The sequence below is a fragment of the Hordeum vulgare genome, chromosome 7H (assembly GCF_904849725.1).
Source record: "Hordeum vulgare subsp. vulgare chromosome 7H, MorexV3_pseudomolecules_assembly, whole genome shotgun sequence".
NCBI lineage: Eukaryota > Viridiplantae > Streptophyta > Magnoliopsida > Poales > Poaceae > Hordeum > Hordeum vulgare.
Window position 1 is genome coordinate 610,906,136 of NC_058524.1, and position 26,982 is coordinate 610,933,117.

Here is a 26,982-nt window from a genome sequence, read left to right on the forward strand (position 1 = left end):
TCACTTTGGTACCTCCCTACCAAACTTATGGCAAGGTTTATATCAGGTCTGGTATACAGCATGGCATACATTAAAGAGCCCAAGGCTGAAGCGTAGGGGACAGAACTCATCTTCTCTCTATCTGCTGCCGTGGTCGGCGACTGAGTCTTACTCAATCTCATGCCTTGCAAAACTGGCAAGAACCCTTTCTTTGAGTTTTCCATATTGAACTTCTTCAATATCTTGTCAAGGTATCTACTTTGCGAAAGACCTATGAGGCGTCTTGATCTATCTCTATAGATCTTGATGCCTAATATGTATGCAGCTTCTCCAAGGTCCTTCATTGAAAAACTCTTGTTCAAATAGGCTTTTATGCTCTCTAGCATCTCTATATTATTCCCCATAAATAATATGTCATCCACATATAGTATGAGGAAAGCTACAGAGCTCCCACTCACTTTCTTGTACAGACAGGCTTCTCCGTAAACCTGTATGAACCCAAACGCTTTCATCACCTCATTAAAGCGAATGTTCCAACTCCGAGATGCTTGCACCAGCCCATAGATGGAGCGCTGGAGCTTGCACACTTTGTTAGCACCCTTAGGGTCGACAAAACCTTCTGGTTGCATCATATACAACTCTTCTTTAAGGTTCCCGTTAAGGAACGCTGTTTTGACGTCCATTTGCCAAATTTCATAATCATAAAAGGCGGCAATTGCTAACATGATTCGGACTGATTTCAGCTTCGCTACGGGAGAGAAAGTCTCTTCGTAGTCAACTCCTTGAATTTGTCGAAAACCCTTTGCGACAAGTCGAGCTTTGTAAACGGTTACATTACCGTTTGCATCAGTCTTCTTCTTGAAGATCCATTTATTTTCTATGGCTCGCCGGTCATTGGGCAAGTCCACCAAAGTCCATACTTTGTTCTCATACATGGACCCTATCTCGGATTTCATAGCCTCAAGCCATTTGTTGGAATCCGGGCCCGTCATCGCTTCTTCATAGTTCGAAGGTTCACCGTTGTCTAACAACATGATTTCCATCACAGGGTTGCCGTACCACTCTGGTGCGGAGTGTGCCCTTGTGGACCTTCGCGGTTCAGTGGTAACTTGATCTGAAGCTTCATGATCATCATCATTAACTTCCTCTTCAGTCGGTGTAGGCGCCACACGAACAACTTCCCGCGTTGCGCTACTATCCTGTTCGAGAGGGGGTGTAATTACCTCATCAAGTTCTACCTTCCTCCCACTTACTTCTTTTGATATAAACTCTTTCTCTAGAAAGGATCCGTTCTTGGCAACAAAGGTTTTACCTTCGGATCTAAGATAGAAGGTATACCCAATAGTTTCCTTAGGGTATCCTATGAATACGCATTTCTCCGCTTTGGGTTCGAGCTTTTCTGGTTGAAGTTTTTTCACATAAGCATCGCAGCCCCAAACTTTAAGAAACGACAACTTAGGTTTCTTGCCAAACCACAGTTCATACGGTGTCGTCTCAACGGATTTAGACGGTGCCCTATTTAAAGTCAATGCTGCAGTTTCTAATTCGTATCCCCAAAATGATAGCGGTAAGTCGGTAAGAGACATCATAGATCGTACCATATCTAATAAAGTGCGATTACGACGTTCAGACACTCCGTTGCGTTGCGGTGTGCCAGGCGGCGTCAGTTGTGAAACGATTCCACACTTCCTTAGGTGTGTGCCAAACTCGTGACTCAAATATTCTCCTCCACGATCATATTGTAGACATTTAATTTTTCTGTCACGTTGATTCTCAACCTCACTCTGAAATTCCTTGAACTTTTCAAACGTCTCAGATTTGTGTTTCATCAAGTAGATATACTCATACCTACTCAAATCATCGGTGAGAGTGAGAACATAACGATAACCGCCGCGAGCTTCAACGTTCATTGGACCACACACATCAGTATGTATTATTTCCAATAAGTTGGTTGCACTCTCCATTATTCCTGAGAATGGAGTCTTAGTCATCTTGCCCATGAGGCACGGTTCGCAAGTGTCAAATGATTCAAAGTCAAGAGACTCTAGTAGTCCATCAATATGGAGCTTCTTTATGCGCTCAACGCCGATATGACCAAGGCGGCAGTGCCACAAGTATGTGGGACTGTCATTATCAACTTTACATCTTTTGGTACTCACACTATGAATATGTGTAACATCACGATCGAGATTCATCAAGAATAAACCATTCACCAGCGGAGCATGACCATAAAACATATCACTCATATAAATAGAACAACCATTATTCTCTGACTTAAAATGAGTAGCCGTCTCGCATTAAGCAAGACCCTGATACAATGTTCATGCTTAAAGCTGGTACTAAATAACAATTATTAAGGTTTAAAACTAATCCCGATGGTAGATGTAGAGGTAGCGTGCCGACGGCGATCACATCGACCTTTGAACCATTCTCGACGCGCATCGTCACCTCGTCCTTGGCCAGTCTCCGCTTATTCCGCAGTTCCTGCTTTGAGTTGCAAATGTGAGCAACAACACCGGTATCAAATACCCAGGAGCTACTACGAGCGCTGGTAAGGTACACATCAATAACATGTATATCACATATACCTTTAACGTTGCCGGCCTTCTTGTCTGCTAAGTATTTGGGGCAGTTCCGCTTCCAGTGACCTTTTCCCTTGCAATAGAAGCACTCAGTCTCAGGCTTGGGTCCATTCTTTTTCTTCTTCCCAGCATCTGGCTTACCGGGCGCGGCAACAGCTTTACCGTCTTTCTTGAAGTTCTTCTTACCCTTGCCTTTCTTGAAACTAGTGGTCTTGTTGACCATCAACACTTGATGCTCTTTCTTGATTTCTACTTCTGCAGATTTGAGCATCGAGTACAACTCGGTAATGGTCTTCTCCATCCCTTGCATGTTGTAGTTAAGCACAAAGCCTTTGTAGCTTGGTGGGAGAGACTGGAGGATTCTGTCAATTATAGCATCATCCGGAAGTTCGACTCCAAGTGAAGTCAGACGACCGTGTAACCCAGACATTTTGAGTATGTGCTCACTGACAGAACTGTTCTCCTCCATCTTACAACTAAAGAACTTGTCGGAGACTTCATATCTCTCGACACGGGCATGAGCTTGAAAAACTAGCTTCAGCTCCTGGAACATCTCATATGCCCCGTGTTGCTCAAAACGCCTTTGGAGCCCCGTTTCTAAACTGTATAACATGCCACACCTAACAAGAGAGTAGTCATCACTCCGCGTTTGCCAGACGTTCAGAATGTCCTGGGCTGCTGCGGGAGCGGGAGTGTCACCTAGCGGCGCATCAAGGACATAAGCCTTTTTAGCTGCTTCAAGTATGAGCTTCAAGTTGCGAACCCAGTCCGCATAGTTGCTACCATCATCTTTCAGCTTGTTTTTCTCTAGGAATGCGTTGAAATTGAGGTTGACGTTGGCCATCTACAATATTTATAAAGACAACTTTTAGAATAAGTTCATGACAATTAAGTTCATTTAATCAAATTAAGTATGAACTCCCACTTAAATCGACATCCCTCTAGTCATCTAAGTGATACATGATCCATGTTGACTAACCCGTGTCCGATCATCACGTGAGACGGACTAGTCACCATGGTGAGCAACTGCATGCTGATCGTATTCAACCATACGACTCATGTTCGACCTTTCGGTCTCTTGTATTCGAGGTCATGTTTGTACATGCTAAGCTCGTCGATTCAACCTAGGTGTTTCGCGTGTGTAAATCTGGCTTACACCCGTTGTATGCGAACGTTAGAATCTATCACACCCGATCATCACGTGGTGCTTCGAGACAACGAACCTTCGCAACGGTGCACACTTAGGGGAATACGTTCTCGAAATTTTAAGAGGGATCATCTTATTATGCTACCGTCGTTCTAAGCAATAAGATGTAAAACATGATAAACATCACAATGCAATCATATAGTGACATGATATGGCCATTATCATCTTTGGTCTTTCGATCTCCATCTTCAGGCATCGCATGATCATCATCGTCACCGGCTGACACCATGATCTCCATCATCATGATCTCCATCATCGGGTCTCCGTGAAGTCGTCACGCCAACTACTACTATCACTACTACTATAGCTAACCGTTAGCAATGAAGTAAAAGTAGTAAGCACATGGCGTTGCATCTCATACAATAAATTAAGACAACTCCTATGGCTCCTGCCGGTTGTCATACTCATCGACATGCAAGTCGTGAAACCTATTACAATAACATGATCATCTCATACATCATACATGCAACATCACAACTTTGGCCATATCACATCACATTTCAAACCCTGCAAAAACAAGTTAGACGTCCTCTAATTGTTGTTGCAAGTTTTACGTGGCTGATTTGGGTTTCTAGCAAGAACGCCTTCTTACTTACGTGACATCCACAACGATGATATGCCAAAACTATTTACCCTTCATCAGGACCCTTTTCATCAAATCCAATCCGACTAGAGTAGGAGAGACAGACACCCGCTAGCCACCTTTATGCACGGTGTGCATGTCTGTCGGTGGAACCAGTCTCACGTAAGCGTACGTGTAAAGTCGGTCCGGGCCGCTTCATCCCACAATACTGCCGGAAAAGAATAAGACTAGTAGCGGCAAGAAAATTGACAAATCATCGCCCACAACTTTTGTGTTCTACTCGTGCATAGAATCTACGCATAGAAAACCTGGCTCTGATACCACTGTTGGGTAACGTAGCATAAATTCAAAATTTTCCTACGCATATTCAGATCTTCCTATGGAGAGACCAGCAACGAGAGAGGGGTAAGAGCATCTTCATACCTTTGAAGATCGCTAAGCGGAAACGTTGCTAGAACGCGGTTGATGGAGTCGTACTCGCAGCGATTCCGATCTAGTGCCGAACTACGGCACCTCCGCGTTCAACACACGTGCAGCCCGGTGGCGTCTCCCGCACCTTGATCCAGCAAGGAGGAGGGAGAGGTTGGGGAAGAACTCCAGCAGCATGACGGCGTGGTGTCAATGGAGAGACGAGGTCTCCCAGCAGGGCTTCGCCAAGCACCGGCAGAGAGGAGGAAAAAGAAGAGCAGGGCTGCGCCGAGGGAGAGGGAAAAGTCTGTCGCCCAATGGCCAAAAGTGCCCACTATATATAGGGGGAGGGGAGAGGGGGTGCCACCCCTAGGGTTCCCACCCTAGGGGGTGCAGCAGCCCCCCCAGATGGGAGGTGCGGCGGCCAGAAAGGGGAGGAGGGGGTGGCGCACCAACTGGTGGGCCTTAGGCCCACCTGGCTTAGGGTTTGCCCCCCCCCCCCCTTTTCTCTCCCTTGCGCAATGGGCTGAGTGGGGAGGTGCACCAGCCCACCTAGGGGCTGGTTCCGACCCCCACTTGGCCCACCTTACCTCCCGGGGTCGTTGCCCCCCTTCGGTGGTCCCCCGGGGCCACCTCCGGTGGTCCCGGTACATTACCGGTGATGCCCGAAACACTTCCGGTGTCCAAAACCATCTGTCCTATATATCAATCTTTACCTCCGGACCATTCCGGAGCTCCTCGTGACGTCCGGGATCTCATCCGAGACTCCGAACAACTTTCATTAACCTCGTATAATAATTCCCTATAACCCTAGCGTCATCGAACCTTAAGTGTGTAGACCCTACGGGTTCGGGAGACAGGCAGACATGACCGAGACACCTCTCTGGCCAATAACCATCAGCGGGGTCTGGATACCCATGGTGGCTCCCACTTGCTCCACGATGATCTCATCGGATGAACCACGATGTCAAGGATTCAATCAATCCCGTATACGATTCCCTTTGTCTGTCGGTATAGAACTTGCCCGAGATTCGATCATCGGTATACCTATACCTTGTTCAATCTCGTTACCGGTAAGTCTCTTTACTCGTTTCGTAGCACGTCATCGTGTGACTAACTCCTTAGTCACATTGAGCTCATGATGATGTTTTACTGAGTGGGCCCAGAGATACCTCTCCGTCACACGGAGTGACAAATCCCGATATCGATTCGTACCAACCCAACAGACACTTTCGGAGGTACCCGTAGTGCACCTTTATAGTCACCCAGGTACGTTGTGACGTTTGATACACCCAAAGCACTCCTACGGTATCCGGGAGTTGCACAATCTCACGGTCGAAGGAAAAGATACTTGACATTAGAAAAGCTTTAGCATACGAACAATACGATCTAGTGCTATGCTTAGGATTGGGTCTTGTCCATCACATCATTCTCCTAATGATGTGATCCCGTTATCAATGACATCTAATGCCCATGATCAGGAAACCATGATCATCTATTGACTAACGAGCTAGCCAACTAGAGGCTTGCTAGGGACACATTGTGATCTATTTATTCACACATGTATCACTGTTTCCTGTTAATACAATTATAGCATGAACAATAGACGATTATCATGAACAAGGAAATATGATAATGACCATTTTATTATTTCCTCTAGGGCATATTTCCAACAACAACGCCATCTTGCAACTCCCCTTCATGAATTTTTTTCATTTTCTTACCACGCTTCACGATGAACTTCACAAGGTGGCACATCAAATTTTAGAATTTTCCACCAATCCGTGCTTTTTTATGAATTTCCATTCAAAACCGGCAAAAACAGATGCCGGGCGTGACGCAACGTGCGTTTGGTCTCCGATTTCGTCGAAATTTTCCGTGGCATCATTGCATGTGCATTCTCAGGTGCCGGCAAAAGTTGGGTGAATTTCATGAATGCATCCATGTACTTCATGTGCAACCCATGGGTGTCCGTACGGACGGAAGGGGTGCTACAACGCCATCTTGCAACTCCCCTTCATGAAAAAATTTCATATTTCACGCTTCACGATGAACTTCACAAGGCGGCACGTCAAAATTTAGAATTTTCCACCAATCCGTGCTTTTTTATGAATTTCCATTCAAAAACCCGCAAAAACAGATGCCGGACGTGACGCAACGTGCGTTTGGTCTCCGATTTCGTCGAAATTTTGCATGACATCATTGCATGTGCATTCTCAGATGCTGACAAAAGTTGGGTGAATTTCATGAATGCATCCATGCACTTCATGTGCAACCCATGCGTGTCCGTATGGACGGAAGGGGTGCTACAACGCCATCTTGCAACTCCCCTTCATGAAATTTTTTCATTTTTTTCCACGCTTCACGATGAACTTCACAAGGAGGCACGTCAAATTTTAGAATTTTCCACCAACCCTTGCTTTTTTATGAATTTTCATTCAAAAACAGGCAAAAACAGATGCCGGACATGACACAACGTGCGTTTGGTCTTCGATTTCGTTAAAATTTTGCGTGGCATCATTGCATGTGCATTCTCAGATGACGGCAAAAGTTTGGTGAATTTCATGAATGCTTATATCGTTTAAGAAATTTTTTACGTCTTAATATAATTTCATGAATGTTTATATCGTTTAAGAAAAAATATTTAATATAATTTCATGAATGTTTATGTCGTTTAAGAAAATTTGTACGTCTTAACATAATTTCATGAATGTTTATATCGTTTAAGAAAATTTTTACGTCTTTATATAATTTCATGAAGTTTATATCGTTTCAGAAAAAATGTTTAATATAATTTCATGAATGTTTATATCGTTTAAGAAAATTTTTAGGTCTAAATATAATTTCATGAATGTTTCTATCCTTTAAGAAAAATTATAAGTTATTTATTTTTAGTTTTTTTTTCATTTTTGTAAAATTTAAATATTTATTTAACTAATGTAAACAATTTAAATATTTCAAATAAATAATAATAATAATAACAATGTAAACGCTGAATTTAGATTCATAATAAACATAGATAAAATTTCATAGTTCCCGATTACATTCGAACATAATTAAAAAACTAAAAATAAAAGTTAATGAAATATTACTAAATTCTAATAAATCCTAATCTAATCAGAGTCCAGGTAGACGACGCGGGCCCGTCCACCGCACCGTCATCGTCCCTGCCGTCGTCGTCGTCGTCGTCGGAGCTGTTGGCGAGGGCGTCCCAGTCGACGTCGTGGTCATCGTCGACGGGTGGCGGGTTTGCCGCCACTGCCGCCGTCGCCTGGATCGCCGCCGCGATCTCCGCCTCTTCCCTTGCCGCCGCGGCGGCCGCCGTCGCCTGAGACGCCCGCATGGCTACGAGTAGCACCGGCGAGTCGTCGGGGTCGCCGTCCTCGCGGAGGACGAACTGTTTCGGCGGCACTTCGTACTCCGTCGGGACAGCCGGGGCCGCCACCGGGGCCGCCGGAGGTGGGTGGGGGATCGCTGCCCGACGGCGACGCGGGATGTCGCCGCCTGCCGATAACGCCTGATGACGTCGTTGTTGTTATTTCCATCCCAATAGTCGTGCCGGCCGCAGATGTTGTAGCGGCCGCTGGGATGGACCTGGAGTTGCACCGGCGTCGCGGGGTTGTCCAGCGTCGGATAGCCGTCCTTGCAAATCCTCCACGATTTTGCAAGGCGGCACCCCGACGGGACGAGGAGGCCGAAGCCGTAGAGCTCCTGCATCAGAGGCTTGTTGAGGCTCTGGGGCCAGTTGCTCTCCGACGCGCCGCCGCCGCCGGAGCTGCTGCCGCCGGCGTGATCCATCGCCGGGACGACGGAGAACGGGGGAGGGAGGAAGATAACGTCGGGAGCAGCGGCGGGACAACGGAGAGCAGGGGAGAGAAGGAGAGCAGGGGAGCGACGGGTGTGCCGACGAGCCGCGGGACGACGGGTATATATAGCGCAGCAACGGGAGGGGAGGCGACGGGGCAGCTGGCCGGCGTAACTCCTCTGGAGTGAATGCGCGTCACCTCGGGAGCCGTCGAACCAGTGGGCCAGCGGTGATGGCGTCAGAAACCGACGCGACTAGGCTCTGACGACGGGGCCGCCATTAATGGCGTCGCCTCGGGAGCCGGCGAACCAACGGGCTAAAGGCGGCATCGGACGACGGGGCGCTAACGCGGCGATTAATGGCGTCTTCGGGAACCGACGAGACGAGCTGGCGACGGGGCATTAACACGGTGGTTAATGGCGGCGGCTTCCGGAACCGGCGCGAACTGGCGACGTAGCGCGGGATTAATGTCGGCGGCGTCGGGAACCGACGCGAACTAACGACGCAACGCGGGATTAATGGCGCGGTCTCGGGAACCGACGGATTGACCCCGGTCAGCCGACGTGAAGACGCCACGTCGCAACGCGTGGACGCGGGTATGACGCGTATTCCGGGGCTCCTGTACGTCGCCGGTTCGTCAGCTGACGCCCGTCGGGCTGACGCGCGTACGTCGGGACGGGGAAAAGACCATTCTACCCTTTGTTACGAAGGGATATCGTCTAATCTCAGCCGTCCTTGTGTTTGGAGTTGTATTGAAGAAGAAGTGATAATAAATCCACGCGAGGCAATGTCTTTCGTCTGCAGCTAGGACCTTGATGGAGTCACGAAAATGTAGGCCAATCGTGCATCCGAGCTGGGTGCAAGATTGATCATCACATTACTGTATTTGTGTGATGGAATCTACATTCATGCATGTTGTATGTACGTGTACACTACACATACTTAGTTTGTTTTTGGGAATTGATGCAAAAGGACATTATGAAAATGAGAGACCGATCCGATGATGCATGACAGATTGACGGGCAAAGGCAGTTATGCATGACACGGTGCCCAAATGTAGGGCATTCGGTAATTCAGATAAAGTGCATGCATATACATACCTTATCAATGCAAACAACTTGCTAAGCAAGCTAGCTATATGTATAGTGTATTGTTCCATTGCTGCTATATAAGACATCACATAAGAGAACACACCTAGTTAGCCAGCTAGCCCTTGAACATGGATCATCTGTCACGAAGAAGCTCGTGTGTCACCAACAAGTCTCCAAATTAACTAATGTGGAAGATTGGAGTAAACCAAACCTCAATCAAATCTATGATCGTCGGGGTTTTTCGGTTGTACATGTAACAAACTTTAGATATACTTGGATGGAAAACCTGGCTCTCCAATAAGTTGAGGCTTCTAAAAGGGATAGATACACAGCTCCTAGTCGCAAAACACTGGGGCTCTTTTTACAATACTTGTGATGATGCATGACAAATTGACAGGCAAAGCAAGCAGTCATGCATGACACGGTGCCCAAATGTAGGGCATTCGGTAATTCAGATAAAGTGCATGCATATACATACCTTATCCATGCAAACAACCGGCTAAGCAGGTTAGCCATATGTATGGTGGACTGTTCCACTGCTGCTATATAAGGCATCACACAAGAGAACACACCTACTTAGCCAGCTAGCCCTTGAACATGGATCATCTGTCACGAACAAGCTCGTGTGTCACCAACAAGTCTCTAAATTAACTAATGTGGGAGATTGGAGTAAACCAAACCTCAATTCCATCTATGGCCGTCGGGGTTTCTGGGTTGTACATGTAACAAACTTTAGATATACTTGGATGGAAAACCTGGCTCTCCAATAAGTTGAGGCTTCTAAAAGGGATAGATACACCGCTCCTAGTCGCAAAACACTAGGGCTCTTTTTACAATACTTGTGATGATGCATGACAGATTGACAGGCAAAGCAAGCAGTCATGCATGACACGGTGCCCAAATGTACAGCATTCGGTCAATTCAAATAAAGTGCATGCATATCCATACCTTATCCATGCAAACAACTGGCTAAGCAGGCTAGCCATATGTATGGTGGACTGTTCCACTGCTGCTATATAAGGCATCACACAAGAGAACACACCTAGTTAGCCAGCTAGCCCTTAAACATGGATCATCTGTCACGAACAAGCTCGTGTGTCACCAACAAGTCTCCAAATTAACTAATGTGGGAGATTGGAGTAAACCAAACCTCAATCACATCTATGGCCGTCGGGGTTTCTGGGTTGTACATGTAACAAACTTTAGATATACTTGGATGGAAAACCTGGCTCTCCAATAAGTTGAGGCTTCTAAAAGGGATAGATACACCGTTCCTAGTCGCAAAACACTGGGGCTCTTTTTACAATACTTGTGATGATGCATGACAGATTGGCAGGCAAAGCAAGCAGTCATGCATGACACGGTGCCCAAATGTACAGCATTCGGTCAATTCAAATAAAGTGCATGCATATACATACCTTATCCATGCAAACAACTGGCTAAGCAGGCTAGCCATATGTATGATGGACTGTTCCATTGCTGCTATATAAGGCATCACACAAGAGAACACACCTAGTTAGCCAGCTAGCCCTTGAACATGGATCATCTGTCACGAAGAAGCTCGTGTGTCACCAACAAGTCTCCAAATTAACTAATGTGGGAGATTGGAGTAAACCAAACCTCAATCACATCTATGATCGTCGGGGTTTCTGGGTTGTACATGTAACAAACTTTAGATATACTTGGATGGAAAACCTGGCTCTCCAATAAGTTGAGGCTTCTAAAAGGGATAGATACACAGCTCCTAGTCGCAAAACACTGGGGCTCTTTTTACAATACTTGTGATGATGCATGACAGATTGACAGGCAAAGCAAGCAGTCATGCATGACACGGTGCCCAAATGTACAGCATTCGGTCAATTCAAATAAAGTGCATGCATATACATACCTTATCCATGCAAACAACCGGCTAAGCAGGTTAGCCATATGTATGGTGGACTGTTCGACTGCTGCTATATAAGGCATCACACAAGAGAACGCACCTAGTTAGCCAGCTAGCCCTTGAACATGGATCATCTGTCACGAACAAGCTCGTGTGTCACCAACAAGTCTCTAAATTCACTAATGTGGGAGATTGGAGTAAACCAAACCTCAATTCCATCTATGGCCGTCGGGGTTTCTGGGTTGTACATGTAACAAACTTTAGATATACTTGGATGGAAAACCTGGCTCTCCAATAAGTTGAGGCTTCTAAAAGGGATAGATACACCGCTCCTAGTCGCAAAACACTAGGGCTCTTTTTACAATACTTGTGATGATGCATGACAGATTGACAGGCAAAGCAAGCAGTCATGCATGACACGGTGCCCAAATGTACAGCATTCGGTCAGTTCAAATAAAGTGCATGCATATACATACCTTATCCATGCAAACAACTGGCTAAGCAGGCTAGCCATATGTATGGTGGACTGTTCCACTGCTGCTATATAAGGCATCACACAAGAGAACACACCTAGTTAGCCAGCTAGCCCTTGAACATGGATCATCTGTCACGAACAAGCTCGTGTGTCACCAACAAGTCTCCAAATTAACTAATGTGGGAGATTGGAGTAAACCAAACCTCAATCACATCTATGGCCGTCGGGGTTTCTGGGTTGTACATGTAACAAACTTTAGATATACTTGGATGGAAAACCTGGCTCTCCAATAAGTTGAGGCTTCTAAAAGGGATAGATACACCGTTCCTAGTCGCAAAACACTGGGGCTCTTTTTACAATACTTGTGATGATGCATGACAGATTGGCAGGCAAAGCAAGCAGTCATGCATGACACGGTGCCCAAATGTACAGCATTCGGTCAATTCGAATAAAGTGCATGCATATACATACCTTATCCATGCAAACAACTGGCTAAGCAGGCTAGCCATATGTATGATGGACTGTTCCACTGCTGCTATATAAGGCATCACACAAGAGAACACACCTAGTTAGCCAGCTAGCCCTTGAACATGGATCATCTGTCACGAACAAGCTCGTGTGTCACCAACAAGTCTCCAAATTAACTAATGTGGGAGATTGGAGTAAACCAAACCTCAATCACATCTATGATCGTCGGGGTTTCTGGGTTGTACATGTAACAAACTTTAGATATACTTGGATGGAAAACATGGCTCTCCAATAAGTTGAGGCTTCTAAAAGGGATAGATACACCGCTCCTAGTCGCAAAACACTGGGGCTCTTTTTACAATACTTGTGATGATGCATGACAGATTGACAGGCAAAGCAAGCAGTCATGCATGACACGGTGCCCAAATGTACAGCATTCGGTCAATTCAAATAAAGTGCATGCATATACATACCTTATCCATGCAAACAACTGGCTAAGCAGGCTAGCCATATGTATGGTGGACTGTTCCACTGCTGCTATATAAGGCATCACACAAGAGAACACACCTAGTTAGCCAGCTAGCCCTTGAACATGGATCATCTGTCACGAACAAGCTCGTGTGTCACCAACAAGTCTCCAAATTAACTAATGCGGGAGATTGGAGTAAACCAAACCTCAATCTCATCTATGATCATCGGGGTTTCTCGGTTGTACATGTAACAAACTTTAGATATACTTGGATGGAAAACCTGGCTCTCCAATAAGTTGAGGCTTCTAAAAGGGATAGATACACCGCTCCTAGTCGCAAAACACTGGGGCTCTTTTTACAATACTTGTGATGATGCATGACAGATTGACAGGCAAAGCAAGCAGTCATGCATGACACGGTGCCCAAATGTACAGCATTCGGTCAATTCAAATAAAGTGCATGCATATACATACCTTATCCATGCAAACAACTGGCTAAGCAGGCTAGCCATATGTATGGTGGACTGTTCCACTGCTGCTATATAAGGCATCACACAAGAGAACACACCTAGTTAGCCAGCTAGCCCTTGAACATGGATCATCTGTCACGAACAAGCTCGTGTGTCACCAACAAGTCTCCAAATTAACTAATGTGGGAGATTGGAGTAAACCAAACCTCAATCACATCTATGGCCGTCGGGGTTTCTGGGTTGTACATGTAACAAACTTTAGATATACTTGGATGGAAAACCTGGCTCTCCAATAAGTTGAGGCTTCTAAAAGGGATAGATACACCGTTCCTAGCCGCAAAACACTGGGGCTCTTTTTACAATACTTGTGATGATGCATGACAGATTGGCAGGCAAAGCAAGCAGTCATGCATGACACGGTGCCCAAATGTACAGCATTCGGTCAATTCAAATAAAGTGCATGCATATACATACCTTATCCATGCAAACAACTGGCTAAGCAGGCTAGCCATATGTATGATGGACTGTTCCACTGCTGCTATATAAGGCATCACACAAGAGAACACACCTAGTTAGCCAGCTAGCCCTTGAACATGGATCATCTGTCACGAACAAGCTCGTGTGTCACCAACAAGTCTCCAAATTAACTAATGTGGGAGATTGGAGTAAACCAAACCTCAATCACATCTATGATCGTCGGGGTTTCTGGGTTGTACATGTAACAAACTTTAGATATACTTGGATGGAAAACATGGCTCTCCAATAAGTTGAGGCTTCTAAAAGGGATAGATACACCGCTCCTAGTCACAAAACACTGGGGCTCTTTTTACAATACTTGTGATGATGCATGATAGATTGACAGGCAAAGCAAGCAGTCATGCATGACACGGTGCCCAAATGTACAGCATTCGGTCAATTCAAATAAAGTGCATGCATATACATACCTTATCCATGCAAACAACTCGCTAAGCAGGCTAGCCATATGTATGGTGGACTGTTCCACTGCTGCTATATAAGGCATCACACAAGAGAACACACCTAGTTAGCCAGCTAGCCCTTGAACATGGATCATCTGTCACGAACAAGCTCGTGTGTCACCAACAAGTCTCCAAATTAACTAATGTGGGAGATTGGAGTAAACCAAACCTCAATCTCATCTATGATCATCGGGGTTTCTCGGTTGTACATGTAACAAACTTTAGATATACTTGGATGGAAAACCTGGCTCTCCAATAAGTTGAGGCTTCTAAAAGGGATAGATACACCGCTCCTAGTCGCAAAACACTGGGGCTCTTTTTACAATACTTGTGATGATGCATGACAGATTGACAGGCAAAGCAAGCAGTCATGCATGACACGGTGCCCAAATGTACAGCATTCGGTCAATTCAAATAAAGTGCATGCATATACATACCTTATCCATGCAAACAACTGGCTAAGCAGGCTAGCCATATGTATGGTGGACTGTTCCACTGCTGCTATATAAGGCATCACACAAGAGAACACACCTAGTTAGCCAGCTAGCCCTTGAACATGGATCATCTGTCACGAACAAGCTCGTGTGTCACCAACAAGTCTCCAAATTAACTAATGTGGGAGATTGGAGTAAACCAAACCTCAATCACATCTATGATCGTCGGGGTTTCTGGGTTGTACATGTAACAAACTTTAGATATACTTGGATGGAAAACCTGGCTCTCCAATAAGTTGAGGCTTCTAAAAGGGATAGATACACCGCTCCTAGTCGCAAAACACTGGGGCTCTTTTTACAATACTTGTGATGATGCATGACAGATTGACAGGCAAAGCAAGCAGTCATGCATGACACGGTGCCCAAATGTACATCATTCGGTCAATTCAAATAAAGTGCATGCATATACATACCTTATCCATGCAAACAACTGGCTAAGCAGGCTAGCCATATGTATGGTGGACTGTTCCACTGCTGCTATATAAGGCATCACACAAGAGAACACACCTAGTTAGCCAGCTAGCCCTTGAACATGGATCATCTGTCACGAACAAGCTCGTGTGTCACCAACAAGTCTCCAAATTAACTAATGTGGGAGATTGGAGTAAACCAAACCTCAATCACATCTATGATCATCGGGGTTTCTCGGTTGTACATGTAACAAACTTTAGATATACTTGGATGGAAAACCTGGCTCTCCAATAAGTTGAGGCTTCTAAAAGGGATAGATACACCGCTCCTAGTCGCAAAACACTGGGGCTCTTTTTACAATACTTGTGATGATGCATGACAGATTGACAGGCAAAGCAAGCAGGCATGCATGACACGGTGCCCAAATGTACAGCATTCGGTCAATTCAAATAAAGTGCATGCATATACATACCTTATCCATGCAAACAACTGGCTAAGCAGGCTAGCCATATGTATGGTGGACTGTTCCACTGCTGCTATATAAGGCATCACACAAGAGAACACACCTAGTTAGCCAGCTAGCCCTTGAACATGGATCATCTGTCACGAACAAGCTCGTGTGTCACCAACAAGTCTCCAAATTAACTAATGTGGGAGATTGGAGTAAACCAAACCTCAATCACATCTATGATCGTCGGGGTTTCTGGGTTGTACATGTAACAAACTTTAGATATGCTTGGATGGAAAACTGGCTCTCCAATAAGTTGAGGCTTCTAAAAGGGATAGATACACCGCTCCTAGTCGCAAAACACTAAGGCTCTTTTTACAATACTTGTGATGATGCATGACAGATTGACAGGCAAAGCAAGCAGTCATGCATGACACGGTGCCCAAATGTACAGCATTCGGTCAATTCAAATAAAGTGCATGCATATAGATACCTTATCCATGCAAACAACTGGCTAAGCAGGCTAGCCATATGTGTGGTGGACTGTTCCACTGCTGCTATATAAGGCATCACACAAGAGAACACACCTAGTTAGCCAGCTACCCTTGAACCGGAATAAGAGAAAATTGCTTTTAAATAATATTAAATCCCCATTTCCATGAAGGCATGCCAACTGAGAGAGAAAAGAAGACTCAGATTCTAAAGACAAAGGGACAGATGTAATGCTGCTTATTTTCTGTCCCTCTGCCCGGCTACATACCTACTGCTGCTTTCCCAACAAGGTGGTAAGCCACCTACCAAAGATCCAGATCTGGATGGGAGATTAGGAATACCTAACTAGTAAAACAATAGGCCTAACATGCAGACTCTGATGTCCATGTCACTGAACGGAATATAGTAAGGGTACAACAGCAAAATGAGAGATTTCGGTACCTTAGTTGGTTTGCTTGGAGCAGAGGATGTCCAGCTCATCGTCGTAATGGACAATCCCCTCAAGGGTCAACAAACTGAACTTCAAGCATGTTAGCTGCCATTGCAAGGCAAGTAGACAAGTATCTTGTGACAGATCTGCACGTCAGGACCAGGAATAACAGAGAGTTCGCTTAAACTGAAGCTAAATGCATTTATGGTTATTTGTTGTAATTGGTTATCAATTAATTACATTTCTTGAGTAGGCTTATCAGGGTGCCACACTGGACTAGCTTCTGCTGGTGCCAAATTGCCAAATCCATATATGAGTTCGACATGCATAAGACTGAATCTAAAAATTGAAAAGGGTCAAAAGTAGGACATATAAGAACACAAAGGTAAGTAATCTTCTCTTTGAAGTATATACCAAAAGTGTACAGATATACATACCAGTCACTAAGTTAGAAGATTAGGAAAAAAGAACAAGACCTATGCTCAAAAAGATGAGAAACAGAGCACCTATTCTAAGCCATGTGGCAGCATGATAATACCTCTCCTGCAGTCAAAGAGGAGCTCCTGCAACTCCTTTCATCAATAGAGCACCCCAAGTAAAATCCTTCTACCTCGAGATGTATAGTATATCTCCACTTTGTTCTATCTATAAAGAATCTGAACTAAAATCCTTTATGTTGATATATGTACTACAAATATATAGAAAAAGGGTATATTCATCCTTTGAGTGGCTCAAGCTGCACTTCCATCGATCCAGGCGAACCAGAGTCCAGTTTACTGTCGAACCTATCGGACTGCAGAAGATCAACTGAATCGTCTTCCTCAGTGTTGCCAAGCACAAATTTGTGCGTAAGGCCATCGGCGCCATCTCTTCTTCGCTTAACCTTCGTGTACTCGAGGTAAGCCACCACCAACACACCACTCACAACCCATACAACCAATCCACATGTAAGCCCCTTGATCGTCTTGCTGCCGTACCTGTGCCCAAGATGCTGCAACCCGGTGAAGAGTGCGGTGACAGCGGCCACCAGAGCAGCCCTCCCCGTGTAGGTATGCAGGTATTCCCAGATGATCCTGTTTCTTGGTAGAATTTCTCCATTCTCCGCTCGGTGTGGTCGGAGATAAGCATTTATCGGCTGCATACACGTGAATGTAAATGCTATCGCGCCGATTTTAGCGTGTGTCGATTTGAAAGAGAAACCCCGGAGCTCGGCGACGGCGAAGAGAACCCCCATGAACATGACAGCCAGGCCAGAGTACTGAAGATATGTGTGAGCCTGGAACCAGAGATCCCCTTTGACATGCTTCAGGTACCGCGCCGCCACGATTCCTCCTGGAAGCAACAATCCCCATGCCACAAACATCATGAAGCCATGAACGGCGAGCACCGGCCGCAGATCCTCCACCGCCTCGGCCAAGCCGCTGAGCAGAAGGATTCGGACCGGACGGTTGCTGGTGACAGAGTGCATGTTCTTCACGCTCAGTCGGCCAGATGACCACTGGGAGCCCATGGCCCAGATGACCTTGAGAGGTGTTGAGGGATCGATGATGTTCTTGCACTCCACCCTTCCGGTGCAGGAAGGTGCCAATGGCCGGGTGAACTCGAATACGATCACGCCGTTCTCCGACCGGCACCTCTTGTAGGTGAGGTTCTCGTGCGTCTCGTGCACGCTCATGCCGTCCTTCCCGTCGATCCAGTACGAGTTGACATGTCCGGTGCCGTTGCCGTCGACCCACCCGACGTAGGCGTAGCTGTTCACCATTGCGCTGCCGAAGCCGATGGCGATGTACCCGCTCTTCTTCTCGCCGCGGGCGGCGATGTTGATGGAGTCTCCGGAGAGAGTCCAGAAGAATGTCACCTGCTGATCGTCCAGCAGCACGCTGTTGTTGTACATGTCGCTGAGGCCGCCGTCGACCACCTGAATCTTCCACCCCATCTTGGGGTCGTAGAGGGACTGGTAGTACACGAGGTCCGGCGTGTTGCGGTCGGGAAGCCAGACGAGCTCCGTCGGCGTGGCCGGCACGCCCTCCGACGTCGGGTCGCCGGCGTAGATTACCTCCGAGGCGTTCCGGGCCGTGGCGTTGCCGCCGACGGCGTCGGACGTGATGTACAGCGGCACGTCGTGCCCGGCCTCGACGGAGAAGGTGACCGGCACGCCGCGCTCGACCTTGAGCAGAGGCGCCTCCTTCTTGTTGATGTAGAGCACCTTCTCTGGGTTGGGCGGGTTGGGGTAGTGCAGCGCCGGCCCCGTGGTGACCACCAGCGGGGTCTGCCGCTCCGCCGTGATCCTGCCCTGGTCCTCCTTGTCCTCGGCGTCCAGCGGGCCGTGGCACCCGTTGGTCGCCGCCGACACGTTGAGCGTGAGGAAGCCGTACGCCGTGCCCGCCGGCGCGCCGTGGTTCAGCGGCAGGTAGTAGGGCCTCAGCGAGTCCGGCTGCCGGAGAAGCCCGATGGCCCAGATCACGGTCATTTCCCTCGTGGCGTTGACGGCCACGTCGTACCTCTTGTCGGGCGACGCCAGCGGGCGCGAGAAGCGCACGAAGGAGACGCCGTCGCGGCGGTGGCCGTAGACGAGCCTGGTGTTGTTGACGGACGAGCCGCCGTTGCGGCGGTCGTAGAAGGTGTCCGGGCAGACGCCCTCGGCCGTGCCGTCGCCGCGGAGCAGGCACTCGCTGTACTTGGTGACGAAGTAGTCGTCGGCGAACGGGAGGCCCTCCTCGGTGAACCCGGCGACGGCGACGTCGGCGCCGATCATGGAGACGTTGGCGGCGGCCCTGCGTGGGTCCGCCCAGCCGAACGCCATGTAGTACTCGGACCCGACGGCGGCCTCGAGCCCGACGTCGATGGCGTTGGCCGGCTCGCGGAGCGTCCAGCGCACGCGCAGCCGCGGCGAGAGCTGCGCGCAGGAGGCGAACATGGTGGGCTCGTCGGTGGAGGAGGACGACGCCGCGGCGGCCGCGGATTTGGAGGAGGAGTCGGGGGAGTCGGCGGTGGCGTTGGGGGAGAGGCGGACGAAGCCGAAGAGGGAGGAGGTGAGCGGGTCGAAGGCGGCGAGGACGGGGACGAGCGGCCAGGAGAGGCCCGGGAGGAGGCGGAAGACGAGGGACTCGGAGGCGAAGGTGCGGTTGAGCGGGTCGGGCGCGGCGGGGGAGCCGCGGGAGAGCGCGGCGAGGTCGGCGCCGTCGGCCCGCCACCAGCGCGCGTCGGCGGAGCCGGCGAGGAGGTCGAGCGAGGAGACGCGGAAGGAGCAGCCGTCGAGCACGGCCACGCGGCCGCGCAGCTGGTGCTGCGACATGCGCAGGTCCGCCTCGTGGCCCGCCAGGCTCGTGTTGCGCCCGCACTCCGCCGCGAGGGCGGGGGCGGCGACGCAGGCGAGGCAGAGGAGGGCGCCGATCGGGGCCAGCGGCGCCATGGCCGCGCGGGGAAGCGCGGGTCAATGAGAGGGGCGGAATCTTGGTGGCATGGAGGCGATCGCGCGGCGGCGCGTTCGTCGGGGCGGGAGGAAGAGGGCGCGGCGGGCGATCGTGCGGCCTCGGGACGGACGGACAGGGTACGTTTTGTCCGGCGCGCGGCTTTGTCCTTCCGATGGTGCGTGGCGGGGCCCGTAGCGTTGGTGCGAACGAACGTGCGTGCGTGCGTGGGTGCCGATGCTCCAATCTTTTGTTTGGGTGCCAACGTGCACGTCGCTGTTCGTTTCGTTTGTATGGGAAGACACGATCGATGTTGTCAAAGATTTTGTTAAGCATATATACCCTTTTCGAAAGATTTTGAAGATTATGGCAAACCCTTACAACTTTGTGCACAAGACACTATGGTCTACTCCCTCTGTTCCTAAACTAGATGACCTGTTGGCGCAAAGGCCCAGAGCGAACCAATCTTTCTATAGATAGTGTCGTGGGTATAAGTCTGATAGTAGATGTGTAGGGTACGAAAAGATGGACAGAGTCTTAGCTACGGCGAGGTTGTATGAGTTCAGGCCCTCTACGGTGGAGGTAAAAGCCCTACATCTCACTGCTCTTGGGAGCTTAGTGTCGAGTGGAATATGGGATTACAATAAATGCCAACCCCTGCACCAGTGGGGAAGTGCGGCTTATATAGAGTGCGTTTCCCTTCACAACGGCCCGGTGGACAGGGGTGGAGTAGTGGCGAATAAATGCCTATGTTACAGGTAACGTATGCCATAAATGCTAATAATGGTGTATGAAAACGTATAACCGTTGCCCTCCTGGGAGGTTACGATGTACAGAGTGGAATTCAGTCGGTACGTTAAATACGCTCCGAATGCTCATCACCGACTGGATGATGGGGGAGTCCTTAGTTTAGTCGGAACTGACTAAGGGCCTTGTCCTTTATGAAAGGTAGTCCTTGGCTAGGACCTATAGGGCAGGCCTATGACCCTACCCTGTGACTATAACCCCATCATTAGTCCCCGAATGGATCGAGGTTGGAACGACGAAGTGATGCCTGGAGTACGGATCCGACTGGTATGGATGTGACTTTGGCGTTGTTTGCCTCGATCCATTTTATCCTTTCGTCCAGTGATCCGAGTGAATATACCAGTGAAACGAACCGTCAGGGACCGAGTGCTTCCGCGGAATCTTTTGATGTGACCGGTCAACTGACAGCAGTGGATTTTCTGGGATCCTCAAATTTCGGTTGCCGCGCGCTCAGCGGGGATGACGACATCGTCATCGAGTAGTTTCTGCCGCCTCGATTACCGTGCCTTTATCTTCTCCACTAATATCGCAGCAGCCGGTCGGGGGATAAGGTTTCAGGGCCACCTGTTAGTGACCCAGTCGGAAGCTTATTTAAACCTCTCCGGCGGGGGTTTCTCGTTGTGCTTCCCTTGTTACTCGCATTCGCCTCGCTTCTCCCGTAGCTCCCTGCGCGTTTCAAGCCTCCTCCTTCCTCTCCTCCTCTGCGGAGCAGCTGCCTTCACCATGACGAAGGGGCAGACAAGCAAGCTCGAGTCGCAGAAGAAGAAGAAGAAGAAGGCGGCGGCCCCTGCTCAGTGGCGACAGCGGGCACTGCCTGCGGGATGGATCCAGGGGGATTTCCTCCCCTCCACGGTGACGGCGGACGACATGCTGGAGCTGGTGGAGCAAGGCATGATTGCCAACAAGTCATGGAGGCTGTCGGCGGAGGGCGAGACGGAGCCGGCGCCGCAGGAGGGAGAGCGCGTCTTGCTGCTCAGCCACGTGTACAGGGGCTTCTCCTTCCCAACGCGATAGCTCATCTTGCCGCATTCGTCACTCTGTGCGAGTGCTTTATTGGATGTCCCCCCCCCATTGGGGGCTCTTTAAGTACATCTTCTCCGTTCGGTCCCAGACTGTCAAAAAGCTTAGCCAGTCGGACGATAAAACCCATCTCCTCCCGCTCTGTGGGGGCTTAGGCTTCCAGAAGAAAACGAAGAGTAGCTACCCCCTCTCCAGTTGTCCGAGTCAGTTAGGAACTGGCAGTCGACATGGTTCTACTGCGAGGACATAGCTTGTCCGAATGCCGCGACTGGGTTGCCACCCTTTACCCTAGACCGTCCGGCCCCTCCCAGGCAGCTTGCGCTCTCAAAGTTGGAAAGATCCAGATCCAGCCTGTGGTCGACGCGCTGATAGCCGTCCTCCGCAAGGGAGTCACCGGCACGGACTTGCTGGAGACTTTTCTGGGTAGGCGCATCCAGCCGCTGCAAGCCCGAGACCACGCCATGTGGCACTATGTGGGGCCTGAGGATTCCACTCGGACTCACCCAGAGTGCGTGACCGGGGAGACGGTGACAGCATGGGTCCGCGGCATCACAGGCGCATGCGACAACCCCCAAGGAGCCCGGCGAGTGAGGCCCTTCCGCGCCGACAACCCTCCTCCGAATGAGGTGAGTGCAACTTGTCGAGTGCTTTCAATCTTCTTAGATTTATTTCTTTTCTTGTACCGTCGCCTGACGTCTGGCGTTGTCGACTGTATTTTGTGCAGGAGTGGACCAACTGGCATTCTCCCGTCTCGAACGGGAATCCAGCTGAGGAAGAGGAGGGCAGCCAGGAGGGCAGCGTGGACAGCGCCGAGTACGTCTCCGACAGCAGGGAGACGGGGGAGGAGACTGAAGAGGAGGAGGGGGAGGTTGGGGAGCAGAGCTCGCCACCTCCACCATCAGAGCCTCGAACTAAGCGTCGTCACGAACCCGCGGCTCCACCGGCTCCTCCAGCGGCCCCGAGTGCTCCGCCAGCCTCTCCCGTGGCTCCGAGTGCTCGGAGCGTGAAGAGGACTAGGGACGCTGCTGCTGAGCCCACGGACTTGCCGTCCAAGGTGGCCAAACCTAGCGGCCCCAAGCCTCGGATGAGGATCGCTGTTCCAGTCGCCTCAGCGTAAGTGTCTTGTCCTCCCATCTTGTTTCAGTATCTGGTTGAACTCATGCTTATCCGTCGAGTGGATTTTACTCGACAGAGCTGCTACCTCCGGCACCTCTCAGCCGCGCCGGGACGATGATCCCATGGATACGGAAAACGCTGCCACATCCCAGCAAGGTACGTTGCCGCGACTCCGAGAGTTTATATTATTGTTTCGCGAGCGCTGTCTTTAATCTTGCCCTTTTTCTGTAATCTCGTGTTGTTCAGTCGGGCTTCCTTCGGAGGTGATTCATCTGGAGGAGGACGACCAAAGGGGATCAGGACCAACTTTGGCGCCTGTCCTTGAGGTTGTTCCATCTGCTGCTGCTCCCACCATGGACGCCCCGCCGACCGAGACGATGCCGTCGACTGAGGCGGTGCCCCTCGCGGCGGAACCGACTGGAGCGGGACTTAGGATGCCCAAGGAGTCTTCTGTCGTGCCAGGTCTGTCGACCGTCCAGTACGACGCCCGACACCTCCCGAAAGACCAAGTGGGAGCTGCCAAGGAGGCCATAGTGCAAGTGGAGTTGATGGTGGGTGATGCCAAGGGAGCGTACGACTCCATCGCGTCTTTGTACAAGAGAAGCTTGGAGCTCCGGGACGATATCCGAGTAAGTGCGCTAGTAAGTGTTTACTTTCCTCTTGTAACCCACTGGGGGTTTAAGTGATATACTCGGATACAGTAGGATTATTTTTCAGTGGGTTCACTCAGAGTGAACCCAGTGGGTGTAGTCCCCGAGACTTCTGTCGAGTGCTTGCACCGGCAGTTGTCTTTATATGTATTTCCCGTTATCTGAGCAGATCAGAGCTGGTCTGCCCGAATATTACTAGTGGGGGCACTCGGAGTGCATCCACTGGATGTAGTCCCCGAGAGTAGTGTTACTCAGGTCGGGTAATAGCATTCTCGTAGATTTGTCTGTTTGTCATGGAGCTCAATAGGGCCGACCTGTTCGAGCTTCATGCCAGTGGGGTCACTCTTAGTGAACCCACTGGGCGTAGTCCCCGAGACCGCTGTCGAGTGCTTGCATCGGCAGGGGTCTGAAGAACTTTGAGCTTTGTTTGTTTTCCTTGTTGAATGTGTCTGATCTCCCCTTTGCGCTGATTTGGCAGAAGACTTGCGAAATGGGATCCGCATACAATGCTCTGAAGGCTGAAAGGTTCAGCTTGCTGCGGAATTAGAGGCGGCTCTGAATGACTTGGCTGGTGTGAAAGGGGCTCTTGCTGACTGAGAGAAGTCTTTGGAGGAGTCCCGGGAGACCAACAAGGCATTGGTGGCCGAAATTAAAAAAATGGGCAAGCAAAGAACTGAACTGATGGGTCAGATGAAGTTGATGAACAGTCGGTGCATTTCGCAGGAGAAGTACGTCAGCGACTGGGCAAGGAAGATGATTGCACTGCTCGGTGGTAAGCTTTTTTCCGAGTGCTTCTTGTCTTTGGAGTTTATTCTGTGCTTACTTTCTGCTTGTCTTTTCTTGGCAGATTTTTGTCTGGACGCTGAGGCTGAAGTAGCCAACATTGAACGGTCGGTTGTTCCGAACGTTCCACTCGGCGACGAAGCCAATCGGGACATGCTCCGAGCACATATTCGCCTTGGCAGAGTGGGGCCTTTCATCGGCCGCCTGAGAGAAGTCATCGGCCGGATCGACAAGGAGCTGTGGCCCGAAGACGATTCCCGGCAGGAAATAGAAGGGTTGATGACTCGGCTGGAGGACATCCCGAACCGAGTGCAGGCATGGAAGAAGTCTGCTGCTCGTTGCGGTGCGGACGTGGCGCTATCTCTTGTCCGAGTGCACTGCAAGGAAGCTCGCGAAGAAAAGCTGAAGGCGTTGCAGGTCGCCAACACCAAGAAGCTTCGATTCGAAGATTTCATGCAGACCTTCCTGGAGACAGCCACTCGTATTGCGGACGGGGTCGACCTTGAGACCTTTGTGGAGCCTGCCAGTCCCGGTGCCAGTCCTGATGACGCTTGAAAAACTTTACCTCGGTATGCTGAGTGGTATCTGTATCAAACTTCGGCCACTGCTGTTGGCCGTCACATTCGTGGTTCGGTGTGGATAAGCTTGATCCACACCGAGCCGACTATCGTAGATCCATCTTTGAATTCGAATCGAATATTTTGCTCTTCTTTCGCCAAGTTTTTTTTTGACACGATTTTGGCTCGTGGTTTTTGTTTGGCGTTTCTTGGTGAAGCCAATGGCAAACATGCGGAGCATGTAATTGTGAGTTGTCTTCACATCCACATGAGCCTCAATGAGGGTCTGCTAATCCACCGAGTGGATCTCGAGGATACACTCGAAGGAAGCTTTTTACTTAGGCGATTCTGGATCGCAGCTAAGTCCCCGAAAGCGGCATCTCGTGCGCACTCGGAGTGAGTTGATACTCATGTAGTTGTCAGTTGTCTTCACATCCACATGAGCCTCAATGAGGGTCTGCTAAGCCTCCGAGTGGATCTCGAGGATATAGTCGAAGGAAGCTTTTTTACTTAGGCGATTCTGGATCGCAGCTAAGTCTCCGAGTGCGGCTTTTAGTGCGCACTCGGAGCAAGTTTTGTACTTAGGCGATTCTGAATCGCAACTAAGTCCCCGAGTGCGGCTGTTAGTGCACACTCGGAGCGAGTTTGTACTTAGGCGATTCTGGATCGCAGCTAAGTCCCCGAGTGCGGCTTTTGGTGCGCACTCAGAGCGAGTTTGTGCTTAGGCGATTCTGGATCGCAGCTAAGTCCCCGAGTGCGGCTTTTGGTGCGCACTCGGAGCGAGTTTGTACTTAGGCGATTCTGGGTCGCAGCTAAGTCCCCGAGTGCGGCTTTTAGTGCACACTCGGAGAGAGTTTTTTACTTAGGCGACTCTGGGTCGCAGCTAAGTCCCCGAGTGCGGCTGTTAGTGCACACTCGGAGAGAGTTTTTTACTTAGGCGACTCTGGGTCGCAGCTAAGTCCCTGAGTGCGGCTTTTGGTGCGCATTCAGAGCGAGTTTGTACTTAGGCGATTCTGGGTCGCAGCTAAGTCCCCGAGTGCGACTTTTAGTGCACACTCGGAGAGAGTTTTTTACTTAGGCGACTCTGGGTCGCAGCTAAGTCCCAGAGTGCGGCTGTTAGAGCACACTCGGAGAGAGTTTTTTACTTAGGCGACTCTTGGTCGCAGCTAAGTCCCCGAGTGCGGCTGTTAGCGCACACTCGGAGAGAGTTTTTTACTTAGGTGACTCTGGGTCGCAGCTAAGTCCCCGAGTGCGGCTATTAGCGCACACTCGGAGAGAGTTTTTTACTTAGGCGACTCTGGGTCGCAGCTAAGTCCCCGAGTGCGGCTTTTGGTGCGCACTTGGAGCGAGTTTGTACTTAGGCGATTCTGGGTCGCAGCTAAGTCCCCGAGTGCGACTTTTAGTGCACACTCGGAGAGAGTTTTTTACTTAGGCGACTCTGGGTTGCAGCTAAGTACCCGAGTGCGGCTGTTAGCGCACACTCGGAGAGAGTTTTTTACTTAGGCGACTCTGGGTCGCTGCTAAGTCCCCGAGTGTGGCTGTTAGCGCACATTAGGAGAGAGTTTTTTAGACCGGAGTCTGCAAATGCGGAAGAATTTTGGACGTGCAAAAAATCAGTCTGCTTTGTATTACTTCAATGATACTTGTTCTTTACATTGCCTCCGTCGGCGGTCACGTGTAGAAGCGCTTCAGGAGATCTCTGTTCCATGCTCGCGGCTCGTCCGTTTCCCTGTCGAGGTTGTAGAGTCGATATGCTCCATTGTTCAGCACCTTAGAGATGATGAAGAGTCCTTCCCAGGCGGGAGCCAACTTGTGAGGCCTTTGCTGGTCCACTCGGAGCACCAGGTCGCCTGCTTGGAATGTACGACTCGTGACGTGCCGCGCGTGAAATCGCCGCAGATCTTCTTGATAAATTGTTGAGCGCGTCAGTGCCATCTCACGCTCTTCTTCTAGTAGATCCACTCCGTC

At 49.5% G+C, this 26,982-nt stretch overlaps 1 protein-coding gene across 1 annotated transcript; it reads right to left on the reverse strand.

Moving 5' to 3' along the window:
* Positions 1-17,057: 17,057 nt before the first annotated feature.
* LOC123412889 (cytochrome b561, DM13 and DOMON domain-containing protein At5g54830-like) lies at positions 17,058-20,201 on the reverse strand. The gene has a single exon (XM_045105850.1). It carries the CDS (start codon positions 20,081-20,083, stop codon positions 17,387-17,389), a length of 2,697 nt encoding a protein of 898 aa, XP_044961785.1. The 5' UTR covers positions 20,084-20,201; the 3' UTR covers positions 17,058-17,386.
* Between the last annotated feature and the right edge of the window lie 6,781 nt (positions 20,202-26,982).